The sequence below is a fragment of the Ranitomeya variabilis genome, chromosome 2, assembly GCF_051348905.1.
Source record: "Ranitomeya variabilis isolate aRanVar5 chromosome 2, aRanVar5.hap1, whole genome shotgun sequence".
Taxonomy (NCBI): Eukaryota; Metazoa; Chordata; class Amphibia; order Anura; family Dendrobatidae; genus Ranitomeya; species Ranitomeya variabilis.
This window is the reverse complement of record NC_135233.1, coordinates 878,630,839-878,651,966: the sequence shown is the minus strand read 5'-3', so window position 1 is coordinate 878,651,966 and position 21,128 is coordinate 878,630,839. Positions and strand designations below refer to the sequence as shown.

Sequence of the window (21,128 nt, the reverse complement as noted above, 5' to 3'; positions counted from 1 at the left end):
TGCTCGTATTCCACACCTTAATATGTCAAAAGTTTTTGCCAAGGTCAAATATCAGGAAGTTACAAAAACACAGCAGCTTTCTTAAAGCATAACATATCAAAAAGAGACAAAAACACAGCTTCAAAAAAGCAATAAAAATGCATGCTAAAAAAACAACCAAAACAAGATGGAAAATCTTCTGCATCAAAAATTCACCAAAAGCTCTTTGTCAGAACGTAGCCTAAATCTAGTGTATTTCATTATAAAAGAATGTACAATGAATATAATCCAATGCAGTATATAACAGTGTGTGCTGATTCACAAACATGCCAGCTGAGGTAAAAAGGTGTGCGCATTATTTACATAGTAATATGAATTTAACCAGGTATTAAAGTGAACTGATTTCTCCTTCCTGCACTCTAGAGGAGAGCTGGCAGGACTGTTATATCCTGAAACATGAAATCAAATGATCACAAAGACCATCATGCAATTATTAACGAAGGACAAGAAAATGAGATGGTGAGTATAACTTGCTGCACAGGTTCTAGAATTTAATTAAAATTATTATTCTCACTAAAACAAAGAAACAAATGATCGGTAGAATGAAATGTGAGGATGTACTTTATACTAAGGATTTAATTATAAAACTATCTTATTACTGTAAGAAGGTGCAAATAGTCAGCTCATCCACATATTGCTTGCTGCTGCTGAATGATCCGTGCTCAAAAAAAATTCTTTATTTGATGCCATAAAAACATACAGATATCTACCCCATGTGTAATGTGAAGGGAAACATACTATGTGTTTTGGATTATCTTTCATAATAGTGTTTTTTATTCTGTTATATGCAGTTTTGAACAAAAAAATACTTATATAAAACAAAGGCTTGTGCATTACAGATAGTCTTGATGTCTAAACCTATTTTTTCATTTACTTTTCTGATGGCCATTGGATTGTACATGAATGGAAAGATTTGAGTTACATCTAAGGACTCATTCAAACTTCAGATTTCCTCGTACAAGTTCTAGCTGTAGAACTCAAACCTATTGTAGTCTATTAGGCTCTTCACATGATCGTGGTTTTTTGTGGACTGAGTGGTCTGCAAAAACTCGGTGAGACATATCCATTCCTGATCCAATTATTATTTCAAAATTGCCAATGCAAGTTTACGAATCCATGACAAAATAGGACAAAACTCCAAGCCCCTCTATATACAGTATGAGCCCCTCCCTGCACAACCCCCTGTATACAGTATAAGCCCTAGTGTTTTCAGCTCTTCAGCTATCTCAGTCCACGGGCCAGATGCTCGGATGCACATCCAGATGAAATAACCTGCATGGGCATGGTCGTGGTGGCATCCTCTGCAACCGCATTCGTTATGCCCATGATGATAACACAATTTAGGCATAAAATTGAACTGAAACCATCAACTTGCAACTTGAACAATTCATTTGTTTTTTTTTTATTTTTTTTTATCTCAAGTTATCTGTAGCATTGAAATATTAAAACTCATATTTGAAAAATATAAGTGTAATAGATGTTTCTATAGGTATAAGCTACATTTACATATCACATAATTTATCCTTTACACCAGTAATTGGATTTAGGAATGCAGTCCTTTAAAGGGAGGATTAGGGAAGGGAAGCACTACCTCGGGCATCATTTTGTTGTACTGTACATTATTTTTGGCTGCAGCAACAAGGAGTTGGTGACTGTGCTTGCGCAGTAGCATCTATCGGAACATGATAGATACTAATGCCCAGGTGCACTCAGTGGCGCCATATTGATGGTGATTTTTTTTCTTTGAAACATAGGAAGATAATAGGCACTTATGATAAGAGAAAGTGTGCAGGCACCGCCATTTTGATTAAGTGACATGCTTTTTTTTAAATACATTAGTATATTCATTATGAAAACTAGGGGGCAGGTCAGTGAGGGATCAGGGACCTGTCAGCAGTCTGCATTATGAATATATAATCAGAGCACCGCATACACCAACCCTGCCTTAGACCTGTCCCACACGTCCAGATAATTCCAGTACCGGAAAAAATTGGTACCGGAATTATCCGTGTCCGTGTGCCCCTGCATTTCTGTGGCACATCAGTGTGGCACACGTGTGCCTCCCGTGTGCCCACTGGATACCACACGCACCGTGCAGGAGACAGCGCTAAAGTTTAGCACTGTCCCCTGCATCGTGCTGAAGCCGCGATTCATATCTTCTGTACAGCAGCATTTCCTGTAAAGAAGATATGAATAATCCATTTTTTTAGTGGTATTTCGTGTTTACAATAAAACTCCATGTCGCCACCCCCTGTGCGCCCCCCCCGCTGTTCTGAAAATAGTCACCCGCCTCCCTCACAGTGTCCTGTCCTGGCCGCACCTTCTACTGTATGCGGTCACGTGGGGCCGCTCATTTACAGTAATGAATATGCGGCTCCACCCCTATGGGAGGTGGAGCCGCATATACATGACTGTAATCGGCGGCCCCACGTGACCGCATACAGTAGAAGGTGCGGCCAGGACAGGAAGCAGCGACAGCCAACGAGGGAGCGGGAGAGTATTTTCAGAACAGCGGGGGGCGCACAGGGGGTGGGGACATGGAGCTTTATTTTAAACACGAAATACCACTAAAAAAATGGATTATTCATATCTTCTTTACAGCAAACGCTGCTGCACAGAAGACATGAATCGTGGCTTCAGCACCATGTGGGGGGGACAGCGCTTACTGGAGCGCTGTCTCCTGCACGGCACATGGACAACGTCCGTGTGCGGTACGTGTTTTACACGGACCCATTGACCTTAATGGGTCTGTGTAATGCGTGCGCTCCCACGGACACTGACATGTCTCCGTGTTTGGCACACGGAGACACGGTCCACAAAAAATCAATGACATCTGCACAGATGCATTGATTTTAATGTGTCTACGTGTGTCAGTGGCTCCGGTTCGTGAGGAAACTGTCACCTCACGTACCGGAGCCACTGACGTGTGAAACCGGCTTTAGGGCACGAAAATCTCATTAACACAAAACTGAAAATAAAGATTAAGAAACATCAACAAGACAGATTTCACCAACCAAAGTATCATTTTAATCGGTATAATGGAGCTGACCTGACACTGTCTGTAGATTACTATGCACAATCCTGCTGACAGGTTCACTTTAAGCAGCTTCTAATCCAGACTGTATCTCAGGATCAGCATGTAAAAAACACCCATTCAACTATAATAAGCAGCAAGTACAAAAAACAATGGATTCATTCTAAAAATGTAATATTGCACCAACAGATTACATTCCTTATACCAGGGGTATTTATTCACCTGTGTTTACCAAGAAGACTGTATGAGGACAAACAGGGTGAAGCAAGGTCCCTAGTGTTTGTAATATTAAGTAGTAATGACCGAATATACTCGTTACTCAAGATTTCCCGAGCATGCTTGGGGGTCCTCCAAGTATTTTTTAGTGCTCGGAGATTTAGTTTTCATCGCTGCAGATGAATGATTTACATCTGTTAGCCAGCTTGATTACATGTGGGGATTCCCTAGCAACCAGGCAACCCCCACGCTAAACAATACTTGGAGGTCCCCCGAGCGTGCTCGGGAAATCTCAAGTAATGAGTATATTCACTCATCACTAATATTAAGCTATAGGTAATCTGGGGGCTGCTGTATTCAATACCATGATACAATTCAGTCAATATAATATGAATTTCAGAAGCACTAGGTAATTTTTATTTTTTCACAAACTTTGTATAATTAAGATAAAACCATCCAGATGCCTCCATATAAAATTCAAAGTATATGGAGCCCCAAAGAATTATGAAATGCTGTATTGCAACTCCAGAAACTAAAACCTTAAGGCTATGTTCGCATATTACATTTTTTTGTGTTTTTGATGCAAATTTTAAGCTGCATTTTCCTGTACCAGCAAAAGCTATGAGATTTCAGAAATCTCATGCACACAATGTTTTTTTTCATGTCTGAATTGGAAATATGCTTCATTTTTGAAAACTGCTGCATGTCACTTCTTTCAGTGGTTTTTCAGAGTTTTTTCCTCCATAGAAAAGAATGACTAAATGCAAAATTGCAGCAAAAACCACAGGTATCAGGTTTTACTGCACTTTTAGTGAAAAAATAAGTTACAGCAGTATGTGAAACCCATTTACTTTTGTGATTTTCTCAACATTAAACCTTAACTTCTGGTGTCATCACCTGAAAATAGCAGTCAGGATTAATACAGGTTAATTAAATTAGTGATATGTGTAAACTAAACATTGGCTGACCAATGTGTGAAATTGAACAATATCTGACCAACTCAAAGGCCGACCAAAGTGTGAAAGTAAAGTGTGTCCTACAAACTCAATGTTCTAAAATGTCTTAGGTAAACTATTCCTGACTAATTCAACTCCCCCTACTGTTACAGTTGTAATTGTGTATTTTTTCATGAAGTCATGTGAACTTTTTGTTTAGAATAGTCACAATTTTTTCAGACTTAAAAATCTTTTTCCACCAAATAATTTTATCAAATTGACCTTTTTTTCCAAAATGGTCTTATGGTTCCACATACGCCTTGCATTGTTTATGTTTCTGTGGTGGAAGCAAAGCTGAACTTTGGGATCCTGAAAAACACAGCAAGAAAAACAGCAAAAATGCAGCAAAAAAGCAGCTTCTTTACTGCCAAGAGAGCAGAATTTGCCTGCAGAAAAAAACAACAAAAGCTCAATGTGTAATACTCCTGTGTGTACTACACCATACATTTATAATTGCTTCTATTATTAACCATATTTATTACTTAAAGTTTTGAGTCTTGTTTTTAGGAACTTTTTGGCTACAGACTGAGTATTCCATGGATTATTCTCTGTGTGATTGGCTATTGTATATCTGGTGGGATTCTTCTGCTCCTCTTTTATTGGAAGCCTGAATGGAGTGTCTGGGCAAACTGTGTCCCTTCGTCTTTGGAAAAAGCCAATGTGGTTTTATTAAGATCAACTGTAAGTAATAGTACCTTTTTGAAGAAAGCAGATCTTTTGAAGTATGTGTATATAAAGGTTTAATTATCAATTTTATGCTACTAAATATAGGATGATAGAAAGAAATACACAAGGAAGAAGGTTCGTTGGTTAAGCCTGCATGCATTTGCACAATCGCTTCAGAGTGGGTTACAATGTTCTGTCATCTCCGACCAAAATTCAGTTTTAAACAAAGCTATAAGAAGGACAGATCTAAAAGTAAGTAAGGGCAAAAGAAGAATTGATTTTTTTCCTAAAGAATGTATATTGAATACTTCCATAATATTTCACCAGTTTAAATGGCTATTGCTATCTCATATACTATATGTATTTATAGCATAGTACATATTCCACACTCATCAGTGCAATGTTTTGCAAGAATTCACTTGTTCTCCAGAGTCTGTCCCAGGAAAAGGTTGCAGCATGCTTGATTTGCATCCAATATTCAGATTGCAGTTGGCCATGCAAGTCAAAGGGCCTGTGGAAAAATCAGACTACACTGGGATGACATTTTTTCTTATTAGAGTGTGATCAGTGTGATTAGCAAAATTGGCTGGATTCTTTCAGTTCAGAGAACATACTATGGTGTGACCCTAGTCATTAGCAGAGAGAAGTATATCACTGTTAGGGTACTGTCACACTATACGATTTACCAACGATCACGACCTGCGATACGACCTGGCCGTGATCGTTGGTAAGTGATTGTGTGGTCGCTGGGGAGCTGTCACACAGACAGCTCTCCAGCGACCAACGATGCCGAAGTCCCCTGGTAACCATGGTAAACATCGGGTTACTAAGCGCAGGGCCGCGCTTAGTAACCCGATGTTTACCCTGGTTACCAGCATAAAAGTAAAAAAAAACAAACAGCACATACTTACATTCCGGTGTCTGTCCCCCGGCACTGTGCTTCTCTGCACTCTCAGCCCCAGCCGGAAAGCACAGCGGTGACGTCACCGCTGTGCTCGCTTTCCGGCCGGCAGGCGCTCACAGTGCAGGGAAGCACAGCGCCGGGGGACAGACACCGGAATGTAAGTATGTGCTGTTTGTTTTTTTTTACTTTTACGCTGGTAACAAGGGTAAACATCGGGTTACTAAGCGCGGCCCTGCGCTTAGTAACCCGATGTTTACCCTGGTTACAAGCGAACGCATCGCTGGATCGCTGTCACACACAACGATCCAGCGATGTCAGCGGGAGATCCAGTGACGAAAGAAAGTTCCAAACGATCTGCTACGACGTACGATTCTCAGCAGGGTCCCTGATCGCTGCTGCGTGTCAGACACAGCGATATCGTATGGATATCGCTGGAACGTCACGAATCGTACCGTCGTAGCGATCAAAGTGCCACTGTGTGACAGTACCCTTAGATTCACTTGGCATCAGCGTTAGTGTGAGAACAAAAGGATTTTATGTGGGAATTCAAACTGCCCAATCCTTATCTTCCCCAACATCATCTGCTGTGGTGGTGAGCGGAGGTCTCCATACATATCAGCTGGCAGGTTTAGCCGAATGTGTGTGGGGTCCTAACTTGAGTAACAGCTGTAGTCCTCAGGATTACATACAGCTCTATCCCTTGCTTCCCAGTGAATATCCATAGTAAATATCAATACTGACACCATGAAAATCTCCAAATAGACTGGAACTGATTCATACATATCCTGAAGGAATAAAAGTGTTATGTTATGGAGTTCTAAGCAAAGATGCTCCAGAATTGTTATCTCATGACTCATGAGTCATGAGTAATAGCAGATATTATTTCTGTGTTTGCTGAGCTTAAAATGAAAGGGGCTCTGATTATAAAGAATAATTAATAAAGAATACACTAGGATAATATGACTTTTTTCGGGGCTGACAGGACAGAGTAAAGGGAATCTGTCACTCAGTCTGGTGTCCATGTGATGGAAAGGTTCTTGCAGGTAAATTACAATGAAATAGATCTAAAGCTCTAGGGCAAAGTGAATCATGAGGACATGCAGTGTTAATTTCACAAATAAGATCTAGACACTGACTTGTGTCCAATGTCAGGAGAAAGATCCTGTGTGGGCCACAACCAGGATGGATCAGAAAGTAATGAAAGAAAGAATGAAATTCAACAGAAATGGATGGCTCACTGTATCATAGGATAAGACAGCCCACCCAACAGGAATCTGTTGAGTAGAACAAACTGTCCAACAAGTTACTTTCAATTTTAATATTTTTGTGTACATCTCAGTTAAGATTGCGTGCAAAGGTGTCCTCAGTAATGGATGCTGTCATATCCAAAAATTCTAAATATGACACATTACATCTTACAGGTTAAATTCATCAGAGTCCAGAAAATTCGATATACATGGAATTTCAATCAAAAAGTGTTCCAAAATATCGGGTGAGTTCTAAAGTCTTACATTTATTGTGATAAAATTGTGGGGCATCATTAATGGTATCTTAACAATTAGGGTGACTATAAAGTTAAACACCAGCATACAGTGAAGGAAATAATTACTTCATCCCCTGCTGATTTTATAAGTTAACACGATTACCCCACGAGGTGAGATTTTGCATGGTGCCCCAGATTGATGTCGATTGACAGTCATTTTTATTTCTTCCATTTTCTTACTATTGCACCAACAGTTGTCTCCCTCTCACCCAGCATATCACTTATGGTATTGTAGCCCATTCCAGCTTTCTGCAGGTCTATGATCTCCCTGACATCCTTATAAAGCTCTTTGGTCTTGCCCATGTTGTAGAGGTTAGAGTCTGACTGATTAATTGAGTCTCTGGACAGGAGTCTTTTATAAAGGTGACTATGTAAGACAGCTGTCTTTAATGCAGGTAACGAGTTGATTAGGAGCATCCAACTGGTCTCTAGGAGCCAGAACTCTTAATGGTTGGTAGGGGATCAAATACTTATTTCTCACTGCAAATGCAAATAAATTTATATCATTTATACAATGTGATCTTCTGGATTTTATTTTTGATATTCTATCTCTCAATGTTAAAATTAACCTACCCTTAAAATTATAGACTGTTCATGTCTTTGTCAGTGAGCAAACTTACAAAATCAGCAAGGAATCAAATAATTATTTCCTTCACTGTATATGCACATTGTACATGAACATTTTGGCAGCTGAAAGTTAATTATGAAGTCAAAGAAAACTTATAAATATCAACTCTATTGCCTCATTGAAAAAAAATAAATAAAAATAAAACCCATATGTCAAGCAAAGTAATCACTGAAGATGGAAAATATGGATTGTACATTCTGGTAAAATTTTGGATTACGAAATTTCAGTTATATTGTTGCTTACCTGAACATCTTTATCAGTAGCTAAATGTGTGGTTTTGTTAATTTCAGCACTTTGGAGGATGAACATTCTTGCTTTAGCATACATTCTAACTATGCATCTGGCTTATCAGAAGAGGAGCAAGCTATTAGGTAATCTTTATAAAGCATCCAAGATGCTTGGAGTAAAGTAGAATCAAAAGGTGGAAGGTTTACAAAGGACAATAAACTTTAGATTAGGATAATTATGTAATAGAAAAAACTATACAGTGTACACAAAATGCAATATGAAATGCTTCATTGCCAGAATGAATGTTGTTGCCCTCTAACCTAAGACCAGACCTAAGATTAGAAATAGTAATGAGCGAGTGTGCTCAGATAAGGTGTTCTCTGAGCACGCTTGTGTGCTAATAGAGTATTTTGGGCTTGCTCGAAAACTATGTTCAAATCGCTGTGGCTGCATGTCTTGCGCTGTCCAATGGCCACAACACATGCAAGGATTGCCTAACAAGCAGGCAATACCTGCATGTGTTGTGGCTGTCAGGCAGCAGTGAGGCATGCAGCCACGGTGACTCAAACGTAGTTTTCGAGAACGCCCAAGATATTCTTTTAGCACCCGAGCACACCTTATTCGAGCATGCTCGCTCATCGCTAATTAGAAACATGCTTCTGAAGGAATGGCATAGCTATATAAGAACAGAGACACAGCTGTATTATAAATACCACATGATGCCATAAGTGAGGGGGCTGGAACAGATTTGCATTAGAACCTTGAAGAATCAAAGTGCATGTGTATTTACTTTTAGTTACAATTCTACCTATAATCATTTTATCTAATTTTTTTGCCAAATTATTTTAGAAGGTTAGTGTGTGGACAAAACACCATTGAAGTTGAACTTGTACCGCTTTGGAAACTCTTCATTTTTAAGGTATATTTATTTGGTTCATTTTCCTATAAGTATAATGTAAATTATTTGCTCATTGGTAAACACCATTAAGCAAAGGCATAACTGTGATATAACTCTGCACTAATGATGACTTACTATAACATCTCTGACGGTTCCGTGCTCTGCCTTTGTTGCGGGTTATGCTTTAAAGCATAAAAACTACTGTATATTATTCCTGGGACTTGTGACTCTGGCCAGTCCAGAAGCCACAAGAATAATCGAGTTAATTTGAGATTCTAACAGCTGTCAACACTGGGTGAGGTTGCTACAAAAGTAGCAAAGAAAAGTTCGGGCACCCCTGGTCAAAATTACTGTTATGAACAGTTAAGCAAGTTGAAGATGAAATGATCTCTAAAAGGGCTACAGTTAAAGATGACGCATTTCCTTTGTATCTTAGTATATACACTCACTGGCCACTTTATTAGGTACACCTGTCCAACTTCTTGTTAACACTTAATTTCTAATCAGCCAATCACATGGCGGCAACTCAGTGCATTTAGGCATGTAGACATGGTCAAGACAATCTCCTGCAGTTCAAACCGAGCATCAGTATGGGGAAGAAAGGTGATTTGAGTGCCTTTGAACGTGGCATGGTTGTTGGTGCCAGAAGGGCTGGTCTGAGTATTTCAGAAACTGCTGATCTACTGGGATTTTCACGCACAACCATCTCTAGGGTTTACAGAGAATGGTCCGAAAAAGAAAAAAAATCCAGTGAGCGGCAGTTCTGTGGGCGGAAATGCCTTGTTGATGCCAGAGGTCAGAGGAGAATGGGCAGACTGGTTCGAGCTGATAGAAAGGCAACAGTGACTCAAATCGCCACCCGTTACAACCAAGGTAGGCCTAAGAGCATCTCTGAACGCACAGTGCGTCAAACTTTGAGGCAGATGGGCTACAGCAGCAGAAGACCACACCGGGTACCACTCCTTTCAGCTAAGAACAGGAAACTGAGGCTACAATTTGTACAAGCTCATCGAAATTGGACAGTAGAAGATTGGAAAAACGTTGCTTGGTCTGATGAGTCTCGATTTCTGCTGCGACATTCGGATGGTAGGGTCAGAATTTGGCGTAAACAACATGAAAGCATGGATCCATCCTGCCTTGTATGGAGCATCTTTGGGATGTGCAGCCGACAAATCTGCGGCAACTGTGTGATGCCATCATGTCAATATGGACCAAAATCTCTGAGGAATGCTTCCAGCACCTTGTTGAATCTATGCCACGAAGAATTGAGGCAGTTCTGAAGGCAAAAGGGGGTCCAACCCGTTACTAGCATGGTGTACCTAATAAAGTGGCCGGTGAGTGTATATATATATATATATATATATATATATATATATATATATATATACATATATATAGTTATCTTTTACAATTTCAAAATAGCAAAAAGAAAAGTGGTGTGATGCAAAAATTGGGGCAACTTTTTAGATTTTTGTGCTCAAATAACCTTGACCAAAGTTTCAGCCATTAATAATCGTGTTACGGTTATGGCTTGTTCACTATTATCATTAGGAAAGGCCAGGTAATTTCCCAGCTTAATAAAAACTCAGCTTACTCTAATTGTTCCACTCATACTAACCAAATACTTAGGGCTGCCATAAGGCCATTACTGCCCTTACTACTCTATGGGGCCCGCTGAGCAGTAGCAAAAAGGGGTGTCATGGTTGTGGACAGGGTTCCTTCCCTGTCCTATCGGGGTTAATTTGTATAGCCTCCTTTTGGTTTGGGGAGGGCTATATTTACCCGCCTTCATCTGGGGATCCTTGTCAGTGATACATCTGTCTTGGCTGCATGTCTGACCCCCTGCTGTGCTTGCATACTGTTTAAGCCCCCGTCTCACATAGCGAGATCGCTAGCGAGATCGCTGCTGAGTCACAAGTTTTGTGATGCAACAGCGACCTCAGTAGCGATCTCGCTATGTGTGACACGTACCAGCGATCAGGCCCCTGCTGTGAGATCGCTGGTTGTGTCGGAATGGCCTGGACCTTTTTTTGGTCGTTGAGGTCCCGCTGACATCGCTGAATCGGTGTGTGTGACACCGATCCAGCGATGTCTTCACTGGTAACCAGGGTAAACATCGGGTTACTAAGCGCAGGGCCGCGCTTAGTAACCCGATGTTTACCCTGGTTACCAGTGTAAATGTAAAAAAAAAACAAACACTGCATACTCACCATCTGATGTCCTTCAGGTCCCTTGCCGTCTGCTTCCTGCTCTGACTGTCTGCCGGCCGTACAGTGAGAGCACAGCACAGCAGTGACGTCACCGCTGCGCTCTGCTCTCACTGTACGGCGGCACTCAGAGCAGGAAGCAGACAGCAAGGGACCTGAAGGACATCAGATGGTGAGTATGTAGTGTTTGTTTTTTTTTGGTAACCAGGGTAAACATCGGGTTACTAAGCGCGGCCCTGCGCTTAGTAACCCGATGTTTACCCTGGTTACCCGGGTGCTGCAGGGGACTTCGGCATCGTTGAAGACAGTTTCAACGATGCCGAAGTCGTTCCCCTGATCGTTGGTCGCTGGAGAGAGCTGTCTGTGTGACAGCTCCCCAGCGACCACACAACGACTTACCAACGATCACGGCCAGCTCGTATCGCTGGTCGTGATCGTTGGTAAATCGCTATGTGAGACGGGGCCTTTAGTCCAATTGCTTTCTTGTGTATGACTCGGCCTGTTTTCTCATTCTGTGCTTTTCATTGTTACTCTGTGCTTATTGTCTGTTTCTGGTTCTGACCTTCGGCTTTGCACTCCAACTTCCTTCCTGTCTGCCCTGTTTGTACTGCACCTCTATCTTCGGCTTGCTTCAGGTCCTGCTGTTTACTCCCTCTCTGTCCTTCCGTAACATGTGCAAAGACTCCTGCTGTAAGTCTGCAGCAGGCTTCTTGACAAGGGGGGCGCTGGTAGCCCAGGTCCTACTTTCTTGCTTCTGCTCATCGGGCCCAAGGCGCAATAGTTCAGGGCTGCTGCAAACCAGATGCATAACACTGCGGTGATTTAAAGATACACCTACAGTATTGTTAATACATGCGGCGGCCAGAAATTGGTACTGTACCTTTAAGCCACAGCAGCAGGCCCGAGTGCATCATGGTCCTGACGCCGGTCATGTGACACGCTGTGCGCTCTTCTTCATTCTGGAGCAGAGCAGCAAGCACATGCAGAAGACACTGAAGTCAGCGGTGGGCAGTCAGAGGAGGTGGGCATTGTGTGAGGTCTTGGAAGAGGCTGCTGAGGGAAGTGAGTAGATGGGAGACTGCTGAGGTGAATGAGGACAGTGGAGGCTGCTGAGGTGAGTGAGGAGATAGGAGGCTGCTGAAGTGAGTGAGGAGAGGGGAGGCTGCTAAAGTGAGTGAGGATAGGGGAGGCTGCTGGGGGGGTGTGAGGAGATGGAAGGCTGCTGAGGGGAGTGAGGCGATGGGAGGCTGCTAAGGGGAGTCAGGAGATAGGGGGCTGCTGAAGAGAGGGAGGAGATGAGAGGCTGCTGAGAGGAGTGAGGAGATGGGAAGCTGCTGAGGGGAGTGAGGAGATGGGAGGCTGCTGAGGGAAGTGAAAAGTTGGGAGGCTGCTGGGGGGAATGGGGAGATGAGAGACTGCTAAGGAGAGTGGAGGCTGAAGAGGTGAGTTAGGAGAGGGAAGGCTGTTGAGGTGAGTGAGAGGGGAAGCTGCTGATGGGAGTGAGGAGAGGGGAGGATTCAGAGAAGAGTGCGGAGAGGGGCAGGCTGCAGAGGAAAGAGAGGAGATGACAGACTGCTGAGAGAAGTGAGGAGATGGGAGGCTGCTGAGGGGAGTGAGGACAGTGGAGGCTGCTGAGGTGAGTGAGGAGATGGGAGGCTGCTGAAGTGAATGAGGAGAGGGGAGGCTGCTGAGGTGAGTGAGGAGAGGGGAGGCTGCTAAGGGGAGTGAGGAGATGGGAGGCTGCTGACGGAAGTGAGAGGATGGGGGGCTGCTGAAGAGAGTGAGGAGATGGGAGGCTACTAAGGGGAGTGAGGAGATGGGAGGCTGCTGAGGGGAGTGAGAGGATGGGGGGCTGCTGAAGAGAGTGAGGAGATGGGAGGCTGCTGAGAGGAGTGCGGAGATGGAAAGCTGCTGAGGGGAGTGAGGAGATGGGAGGCTGCTGAGGGAAGTGAAAAGATGGGAGGCTGCTGAGAGGAATGAGGAGAAGGGAGGCTGCTGAGGGGAGTGAGGAGATTTGAGGCTGCTGAGGGAATTGAGGAGAGGAGAGGTTGCTGAGGGGAGGCTGCTGAGGTGAGGAGAGGATAGGTTGTTGAGGTGAGAGAGGAAAGGGGAGGCTGCTGAAGTGAATGAGGAAAGGGGAGGCTGCTAAAGTGAGTGAGGAGAAGAGAAGCTGCTGAGGGGAGTGAGGAGATGGGAGGCTGCTAAGGGGAGTGAGGAGATGGGAGGCTGCTAAGGGGAGTGAGGAGATGAAAGGCTGTTGAGGGAAGTGAGGAGATGGGAGGTTGCTGAGGGGAGTGAGGAGATGGGAGGGTGCTGAGGGAACTGAAGAGATGGGAGGCTGCTGAGGTGAGTGAGGAGATGGTAGGCTGCTGAGGTGAGTGAGGAGAGTGGAGACTGCTGAAGCAAGTAAGGAGTGGGTAAGCTGCTGAAGTGAGTGAGGAGAGGGGAGGCTGCATAGGGGAGTGAGGTGAGAGGAGGCTGCATAGGGGAGTGACGTGAGGGGAGGCTGCCTAGGGGAGTGAGGGAAAGGGAGGCTGCATAAGGGAGTGAGGAGAGGGGAGGCTGCAGAGGGGAGTGAGTAGATAGGAGGCTGCTGAGGTGAGTGAAGAGATGAGAGGCTGCTGAAATGAGTGAGGAGAGGGGAGGCTGCTAAGATGAGTGAAGAGAGGGGATGCTGCTGAATTGAGGGAGGATAGGGGAGGCTGATGAGGTGAGTGAGGAGAGGGGAGGTTGCTGAAGGGAGTGAGGAGATGGGAGGCTGCTGAGGGGAGTGAGAAAATGGGAGGCTGCTGAGAGAAGTGAGGAGATGGGAGACTGCTGAGAGGAGTGAGGAGATGGGAGCCTGCTAGGGGGAGTGAGGAGATGGGAGGCTGCTAAGGAGTGGGGAGACTGTTGAGGTGAGTGAGGAGATGTGAAGCTGCTGATGGGAGTGAGGAGAGGGGAGGCTGCAGAGGGGAGTGAAGAGAGGGGTGGCACCAGAGTGGAGTGAGGAGATGGGCGGCTGCAGAGGGGAGTGAGGAGAGGGGAGGCTGCAGAGGGGAGTGAGGAGAGGGGAGGCTGCTGAGGGGTGTGATGAGAGGGGAGGCTGCTGAGGGGATTAAGAAGATGGGAGCCTGCAGTGAGGAGATGGGAGGCTGCTGATGGGAGTGAGAAGAGGAGAGGCTGCATAGGTGAGTGAGGACAGGGGAGGCTGCATAGGGAAGTGAGGAGATGGGAGGCTGCAGAGGGTAGTAGGGAGAGAGGAGGCTGCAGAGGGGAGTGAGGAGAGAGAAGCTGTAGAGGGGACTGAGGAGAGTGGAGGCTATAGAGGGGAGTGAGGAGAGGGGAGGCTGCAGAGGGTAGTGCGGTGAGGGGAGGTTGCTGAGGGAAATGAGGAGAGGGGAGGTTGAATAGGGGAGTGAGGAGAGGGGAGGCTGCATAGGGGAGTGAGGAGAGAGGAGGCTGAACAGAGGTGTGAGGAGAGAGGAGGCTGCTGAGGGGAGTCTGCATCCAGCAGGGTGAAGCTGCTGAGGGAAAGCTACTGAGGTGAGTCTGTGTCCAGCAGGGTGAGGCTGCTGAGGGAATTCTGCATCTGGCAAAGGAGAGGCTAGTGAGGGGAGGCTGCATCTTTCAGGGGGAGGCTGCGTACGGTAGTGAGGAGATGCTGCTGAGGGAAGTCTGCATCCAGCAGGGGAAAGCTGCTGACGCTGAGTTGAGTCGGCATCCTGTGTCCGACAGTGTGAGGCTGAGGAGGCGGCTGTGAGGACGACTAGGGCTAGTCGACGAGGAGCAGTGGCGCCAGTTGCATTTTAAAAGGGTGCCATCGTCTACAGACAGGTTGGAACAAGAGTAGTTAACAAATAGGGCTATCCCCCTTTATGCTTGACTACTTGATTTTTTTTATATTATCACTTTTTGAGTTCTCATGTTTTGGTGTGTATTTACAGTATATTCTAGAATTTATAGGTTTTTAATGAATACCAAAGAGATTTTTTGGTAGTGTATAATCGGTGAATATATATATATATATATGCAATAATATACACTGTTTACATTTATTAACCCCTTATCACCCAATGACGTGCAGTGTCAGTCATTGGATGTCTCCCCCTAGTGGCAGCCCTGCAAATACTGATCATATATACATGGCATTGAGGTGATTGGACAAAAAATACCTCCTTCAATATGCATTATTAGAGCATACATATGTTCCCAGCTCAAGAGAACCCTCTCAACCAGTGCAAGGATATGCTAACAGCTTTCCCTCTTCATAGATCATTATTTGAATGGCTGACATGAAATGATACAGTTTTTATGCAGTGGACACTGCACAGCATTAATCTTGCTGCCAGTACCTTCCCTTCACAATCAGCAGTTTGCTGGAGGTATAAGAAGCCAAACATAAAGCAATAGTTTGATTTGTGTGGTGGCTTCCATCTGAGAGGCGTTATCTTCATTAGACAACCCTTTTAGGTACTGAGGAGCACAGTAAGTGAATAGGTAACATGTATATCTAGCCTAAGATACAAGCTGTTTATTCTTCATCAACAGTAATTTCACATTTTGTTTTTGTACGCAGGTGGTAGATTTATTATACATGTACCAGTTTGCTGCTATTATTCTGATGCTGGTAGAAGGATATTTGGGTTACGGCTTGGCCATTCTTGTGCTGTGTATGTGCAGCATAGCATTATCACTGTTTGAGCATCGACAGGTAAATAAATAAAAATAATAATATGTTTGTCTTCATCCATTGTTATGGCTTGGACAACTTTGCACAAAAGTGTCTTTAAAATGGAATCTGTCACCCCCTGGATGCATTTAAGCTATTGCTATAGGCACACAGGTAATAGAATGGTTAAACCAGTCTTACCTATATGATTCATAGCTGTGGTCCAGATGTTGAGAAATGCACTTTTAATGTTTTATGCTAATGATTTCTTCCAGGCTACAGGGCGAGCGGTGCCTAGAAGAAATCCCTGCCTTCTCTCTTCATTAAAATACCACCCCGCTCCCATGCACGTCACACTGATCTGTGATGTGCAGTTGCGGCGCCGTAATCCCACGCATGCGCTCTGCACTCCCACGGTTATGGATACCTTATCTGCCTTACTATGGGTAGTGTCTTCATCGATCTTCTGTGCAGGCGAATCTCTGCTACTACACTGCACGCCCCGAAGCCTGGAAGAAATCATTAACATAAAACATTAAAAGTGCATTTATCAACATCCACACCGCAGCTATGAGGCATACATGTAAGACTGGTTTAACCATTCTATTACTTGTGTGTCCATATTAATAACTTCCAGGGGGTGACAGATTCCCTTTAACAATTTTTTTTATTACCGTTTTGATTTTGTAGAGGTTGCACATGTAGGATGAGTTATTCCAAGCAGTTTCCCTGATTCTGTGCCAAATAAATTCAAACAGCATTTGGTTTCCTGAACAGAACTGTTGCTACAGTGGCACTCAAAGGGTCTGATTCATTTAAACTGGCGATTTGTATGTCAGTCTTACTTTAGTCATGGACTAGAGTATATTTCTGACACTAACATAGCGTAAACTTTGGTTAATTGGGGTAAAAATGGCAGGAGTTGCAAAATGTATGTGCAAATGTGAGTTGAGCTAAGAATTTATGACAATTTAAGGTGTTTTACTCCAGAAAACGGAAGAAAAATCCTTGATAATTCAGGCTCAACGTGTATTTATTATTGTTACTTTCAAAAGGTTCAGTTGCAAGGTCAAAAGTGGCTAGTTTTTATTTTATTTTATTTTCCTGGTCTTTACAAGGGGGCTTGACTCATAAGATTCTCTGGGGTGTATATTTAGGCTGCTCTGCATTATTACCCTGTGAACAACATCTTCTTGATAAACACCATAAACATGTAAAAAAAAAGAAAATGGAATACTCAGGGAAGCAGCATGAACAAAGTAAGAGCAAAAACTGCCACTTTTGAGCTGAAGATAGGTCTTCTTTAAAAGGCACAATATGTTTAAAAAGCAGCCATCAATTTAATGTTTTTTACATGTATCAATAGTGTAGACAGAAAACATTGTAATATATCTTATTACATAGAATTGACTCTTTCTAGTCCTGCACTGATGATTAACTATCAATAAACTGACAGAATTTGTAAATCAAAACCAGTAGTGGAACAGTCAGAGGAAAAGTATAAGGCTGGGGTCAAACTAAACATATGAAAAATTGGTCTGAGTCTCCCAGCCGAGAGTCGCACAAGTGTTCTCCGTATAGTCATCCATGTGTAACGCGTTTATAATGCGATTATGCAATTTTCTTGCATCATCACATCTCGGCCTAAGGCCGGGGTCACACTACCATAGAATACAGACAAGTGCTATGCAAGAAAAGATCGCATAGCACTCGGACCAGTGTTAATCTATGGGGCAGCTCACATCACGTATTTTTTTTCAGGCGTATTCTACGTGCTTGTAAAATCGCAGCATGATACGATTATATGTGTATATCATCCGAGACTCGCCAATGCAAGCCTATGGGTGCGAGAAAAACTCGGACCCCAAACGGACCATTCATCTAGCTTGCGACAAATACACACACATTTTCCTCATTTCAGCCCATTGAGCCATTAAATTCAATTGGGAAAAGCAGTGAGAAATGTAAAGCCATACGCATGTCATACGGATGCATAGGTATGATAAAATCGCATCATCGCATTTCAAACGCATTACACACGGATGACCATACGGAGAACACTTGTGCGACTCTCGGCAGGGAGCATCGGTCCGATTTTTCATACATTAAGTGTGACCCTGGCCTTATAAAAACTTTGCGCGACTTCTGCATTTTTCACCCACTTCTGGTTTTGCCTGAAAAATACTGACTGAATAGTGAAAGTGTGAATGTGTGCTAATGGTTTTAAAACAGTTATAGGGAAATGTATTGAATGCTGTAGAATAAACCCAACTGAATGAACACAAATATTTTTACAATGTTCTTGGTCAGTAGGGATGAGTGGACCCTTGGAAGTTCAGGTACATCGGATTCGGACGAAGTTTAGTCCAAAGTTCGGCTTCGGGTACCTGAACTTAATGCCGAACCCTATATAAGTCAATGGGGACTCAAACTTTGGTGCTGTAAAATGGTCATAGTAAGGGCTAGGGGGCTTAAAAAGGAAGCAAAATGAAAGTAAGAGCAGGACAATTGCCCTGTAAACAAATGTGGATAGGGAAATTGCTAAAAATAACATAGCATAAAAAATATAAGAAATAATAGTCTTGAACCAGGAGGCAGAGGAGCTGAGCAATGCCTTCCATGTGTAGTTTACTGTACATGTTAAAAAAATGAATGAATAAATAAATGAAAAAAAGCAGCGTGGGGTCCCCCCAATTTTTAATAACCAGCTAAGGGAAAACAGATAGCTGTGAGATGGTCTTATGCTTGGAAGGGGCCAATATCCATGGACTTTCCCAGCCTATTATTATCAGCCCTCAGCAGCCAGCTTTGCCATTGCTGGCTATGAAAAATTGGTTGACCCCCCAAAAATGACGTGGGGTCCCCTTATTTTTTTTAACCAGCTAAGGCAAAGGATACAACTGGGGGTTGATGGTAATATGACGGGTAGATCCATGGATATTGTCCCCTTCCCAGACTAATATGATCAGCCCTCATCCGCAATAGAAATGGCGCATCCATCAGATGTGCCAATTCTTGCATTTAGCCTCAGCTCTTTCTGATTGCCCTGATGCTGTGGTAATCAGGGTAATAGTTTGTGAGGTTGATGTCAGATGTGTAATTTCAGGAAGCATCAAGTCCACAGGTAAGTAATAAAGAATGAGGTTGCATAGGTCACTTGCGGTCATGTCATTACTTCCGTCATCGACCGTGAGACATGACTGTGAGTAACCTATGAAGTGTCATTCTCAGAAAAATGCTCCATAGGTTGCACTAGAGAAATGCTGGATTCTTTTTTCCTATGTGTTTTTTTCTTTAACTTAGTGGGCTAGTAATGGGGGTGTCTGATAGACACCCCTTCTCACTCATTTCCATCGAATAGGAAATCTCACTGTGGTACACTAAGACCAAGTTCCAGGTCCGCAGATTGTATAATTTTCCACTATTGGTCCTATGTCTCAAGGGCTCCCATTTTACCATCCCTCCGTTAGTCCACTTCACTCTGTTAAGCATATTTCATGTATATGGCTTAAGACTGCATCCTTAAACTTGGTACAACTTTTTAAGCTCAAAATAAGTAAAAATCATTTTTACAGAACATAGGTGTGTGTAGCCTCAAACTATGCTTCTAGGCCCATGATTTACTTTATTAGCAATATTAAACATAAAAGCAATAATATGCTCATTGTCCCGGCAGCTTCCATTAGGAAGCTACCCACTTCATATAATTGATAGTACAGGGCATAAGACATTGTCAGTGAAGCCACTCTCAGAATGATGTAAACAACGCCACTTCAAGAAAAATGACTGACAGCAGTTTCTTGAAGAAGATGTGCCGGGACTAAAAGGTACCCTGTGCCCATAGCATTAAGGAATAGTCAGCAAGTGTTTTTATAAGCATTGCTACTTGTGTGTAAGACATCGAAAGGTTATTGAACATTTCCTTCCATTTATTTGGTTACAGTTATATCTACTGCATACTTACATACTGTCTTTTTTTAAAGCAATCTTCAAAACTCCACAATTTGGTCAAAGCTCATAATAACATGAAAGTGACTGTGTATAAAAGAAATGGTGGTACGTATATTCTTTTTCACTTGATAATGCGAGGAACAGTGGTCCATCAAATTACAATGGCCTCATGTTACAACATTTTTGACAGTACAATAGTCCAGTCTGGACCATTGTAGCTAAAAAATATATATAATTTAACAAACAAGGCTATAGACAGTCCTAAACAGAGTGGAATGTATCTTTTCCGGCAGTTTTCGCTTAAGCCACCTATTTATGGTAAACTTATTTCGGCTGAACATGCTAATATCGTTGGGTTTCTATGACAGTCTAATGTGTATGGTGGTCCCGGACAATTGATTGTCAGAGTAGTTAAGGATTGATGAAGGGGTTACTGTAGATACGGTCCGCTCTGCAGATATATAGTAAATCCAAAAGATATTTCATATAAAGAATGGTGGTTTATTTAATGCGTTTCAAAGTCTTAGTGACTTCTTCATCAGGAAATACCACACACGATTTGTGTGGTATTTCCTGATGAAGAAGTCACTAAGACTTTGAAACGCGTTAAATAAACCACCATTCTTTATATGAAATTTCTTTTGGATTTACTATGTATCTGCAGCACGGACCGTATACACAGTAACCACTTCATCTATGTATAGTATGGTCAATAGCTGACACGTGGATCTGCTGCAGCCGATATTTGCACACGCTTCAACAATAGCTTCATCTGGTGAGTATGGTATAACCCATTGTCATCTCACTGTACATCGGATAAGACCCAATTTGCGCTGATGTCTCCAAACAGTTTCTTCAGTAGTTAAGGATTGGCCTGTCCGTTTTCGAACTGCTGATCTTTCTGTTTTCCCAGAGTTAAGCTGGAACAAGACATGGCTGGCAGGAACTATAGAACGTACCGGAGCGCTTAGCCCACCAAGATGTTCTATGTATGCAAAAACTAGCCAATAAGGACAGACAGCCATGTAATGTGCATGGTGGGCTTTACCTTTATAAATCAGGAGTTGCTTTATCCTTAAAAGTCTCTATTTAGACTACTTTCACACTAGCATAGCGACTGACCCGTACACTTGAACGTTTTTTCGTGCCAACGGTCTGCCAAAACACG

At 43.0% G+C, this 21,128-nt stretch overlaps 1 protein-coding gene across 1 annotated transcript in view; it reads left to right on the top strand.

The window, feature by feature from the left end:
* Window positions 1-21,128, top strand: part of LOC143808075 (putative cation-transporting ATPase 13A4) — a 226,731-nt gene that overhangs the window by 21,365 nt on the left and 184,238 nt on the right. The window contains exons 2-9 of the mRNA XM_077290332.1: window positions 403-498; window positions 4,792-4,965; window positions 5,056-5,202; window positions 7,276-7,346; window positions 8,316-8,396; window positions 9,103-9,172; window positions 15,917-16,051; window positions 19,993-20,065. Coding sequence (XP_077146447.1) covers window positions 436-498; window positions 4,792-4,965; window positions 5,056-5,202; window positions 7,276-7,346; window positions 8,316-8,396; window positions 9,103-9,172; window positions 15,917-16,051; window positions 19,993-20,065 — 814 coding nt within the window. The 5' untranslated portion in view covers window positions 403-435. The remainder of the gene's footprint in view (window positions 1-402; window positions 499-4,791; window positions 4,966-5,055; window positions 5,203-7,275; window positions 7,347-8,315; window positions 8,397-9,102; window positions 9,173-15,916; window positions 16,052-19,992; window positions 20,066-21,128) is intronic.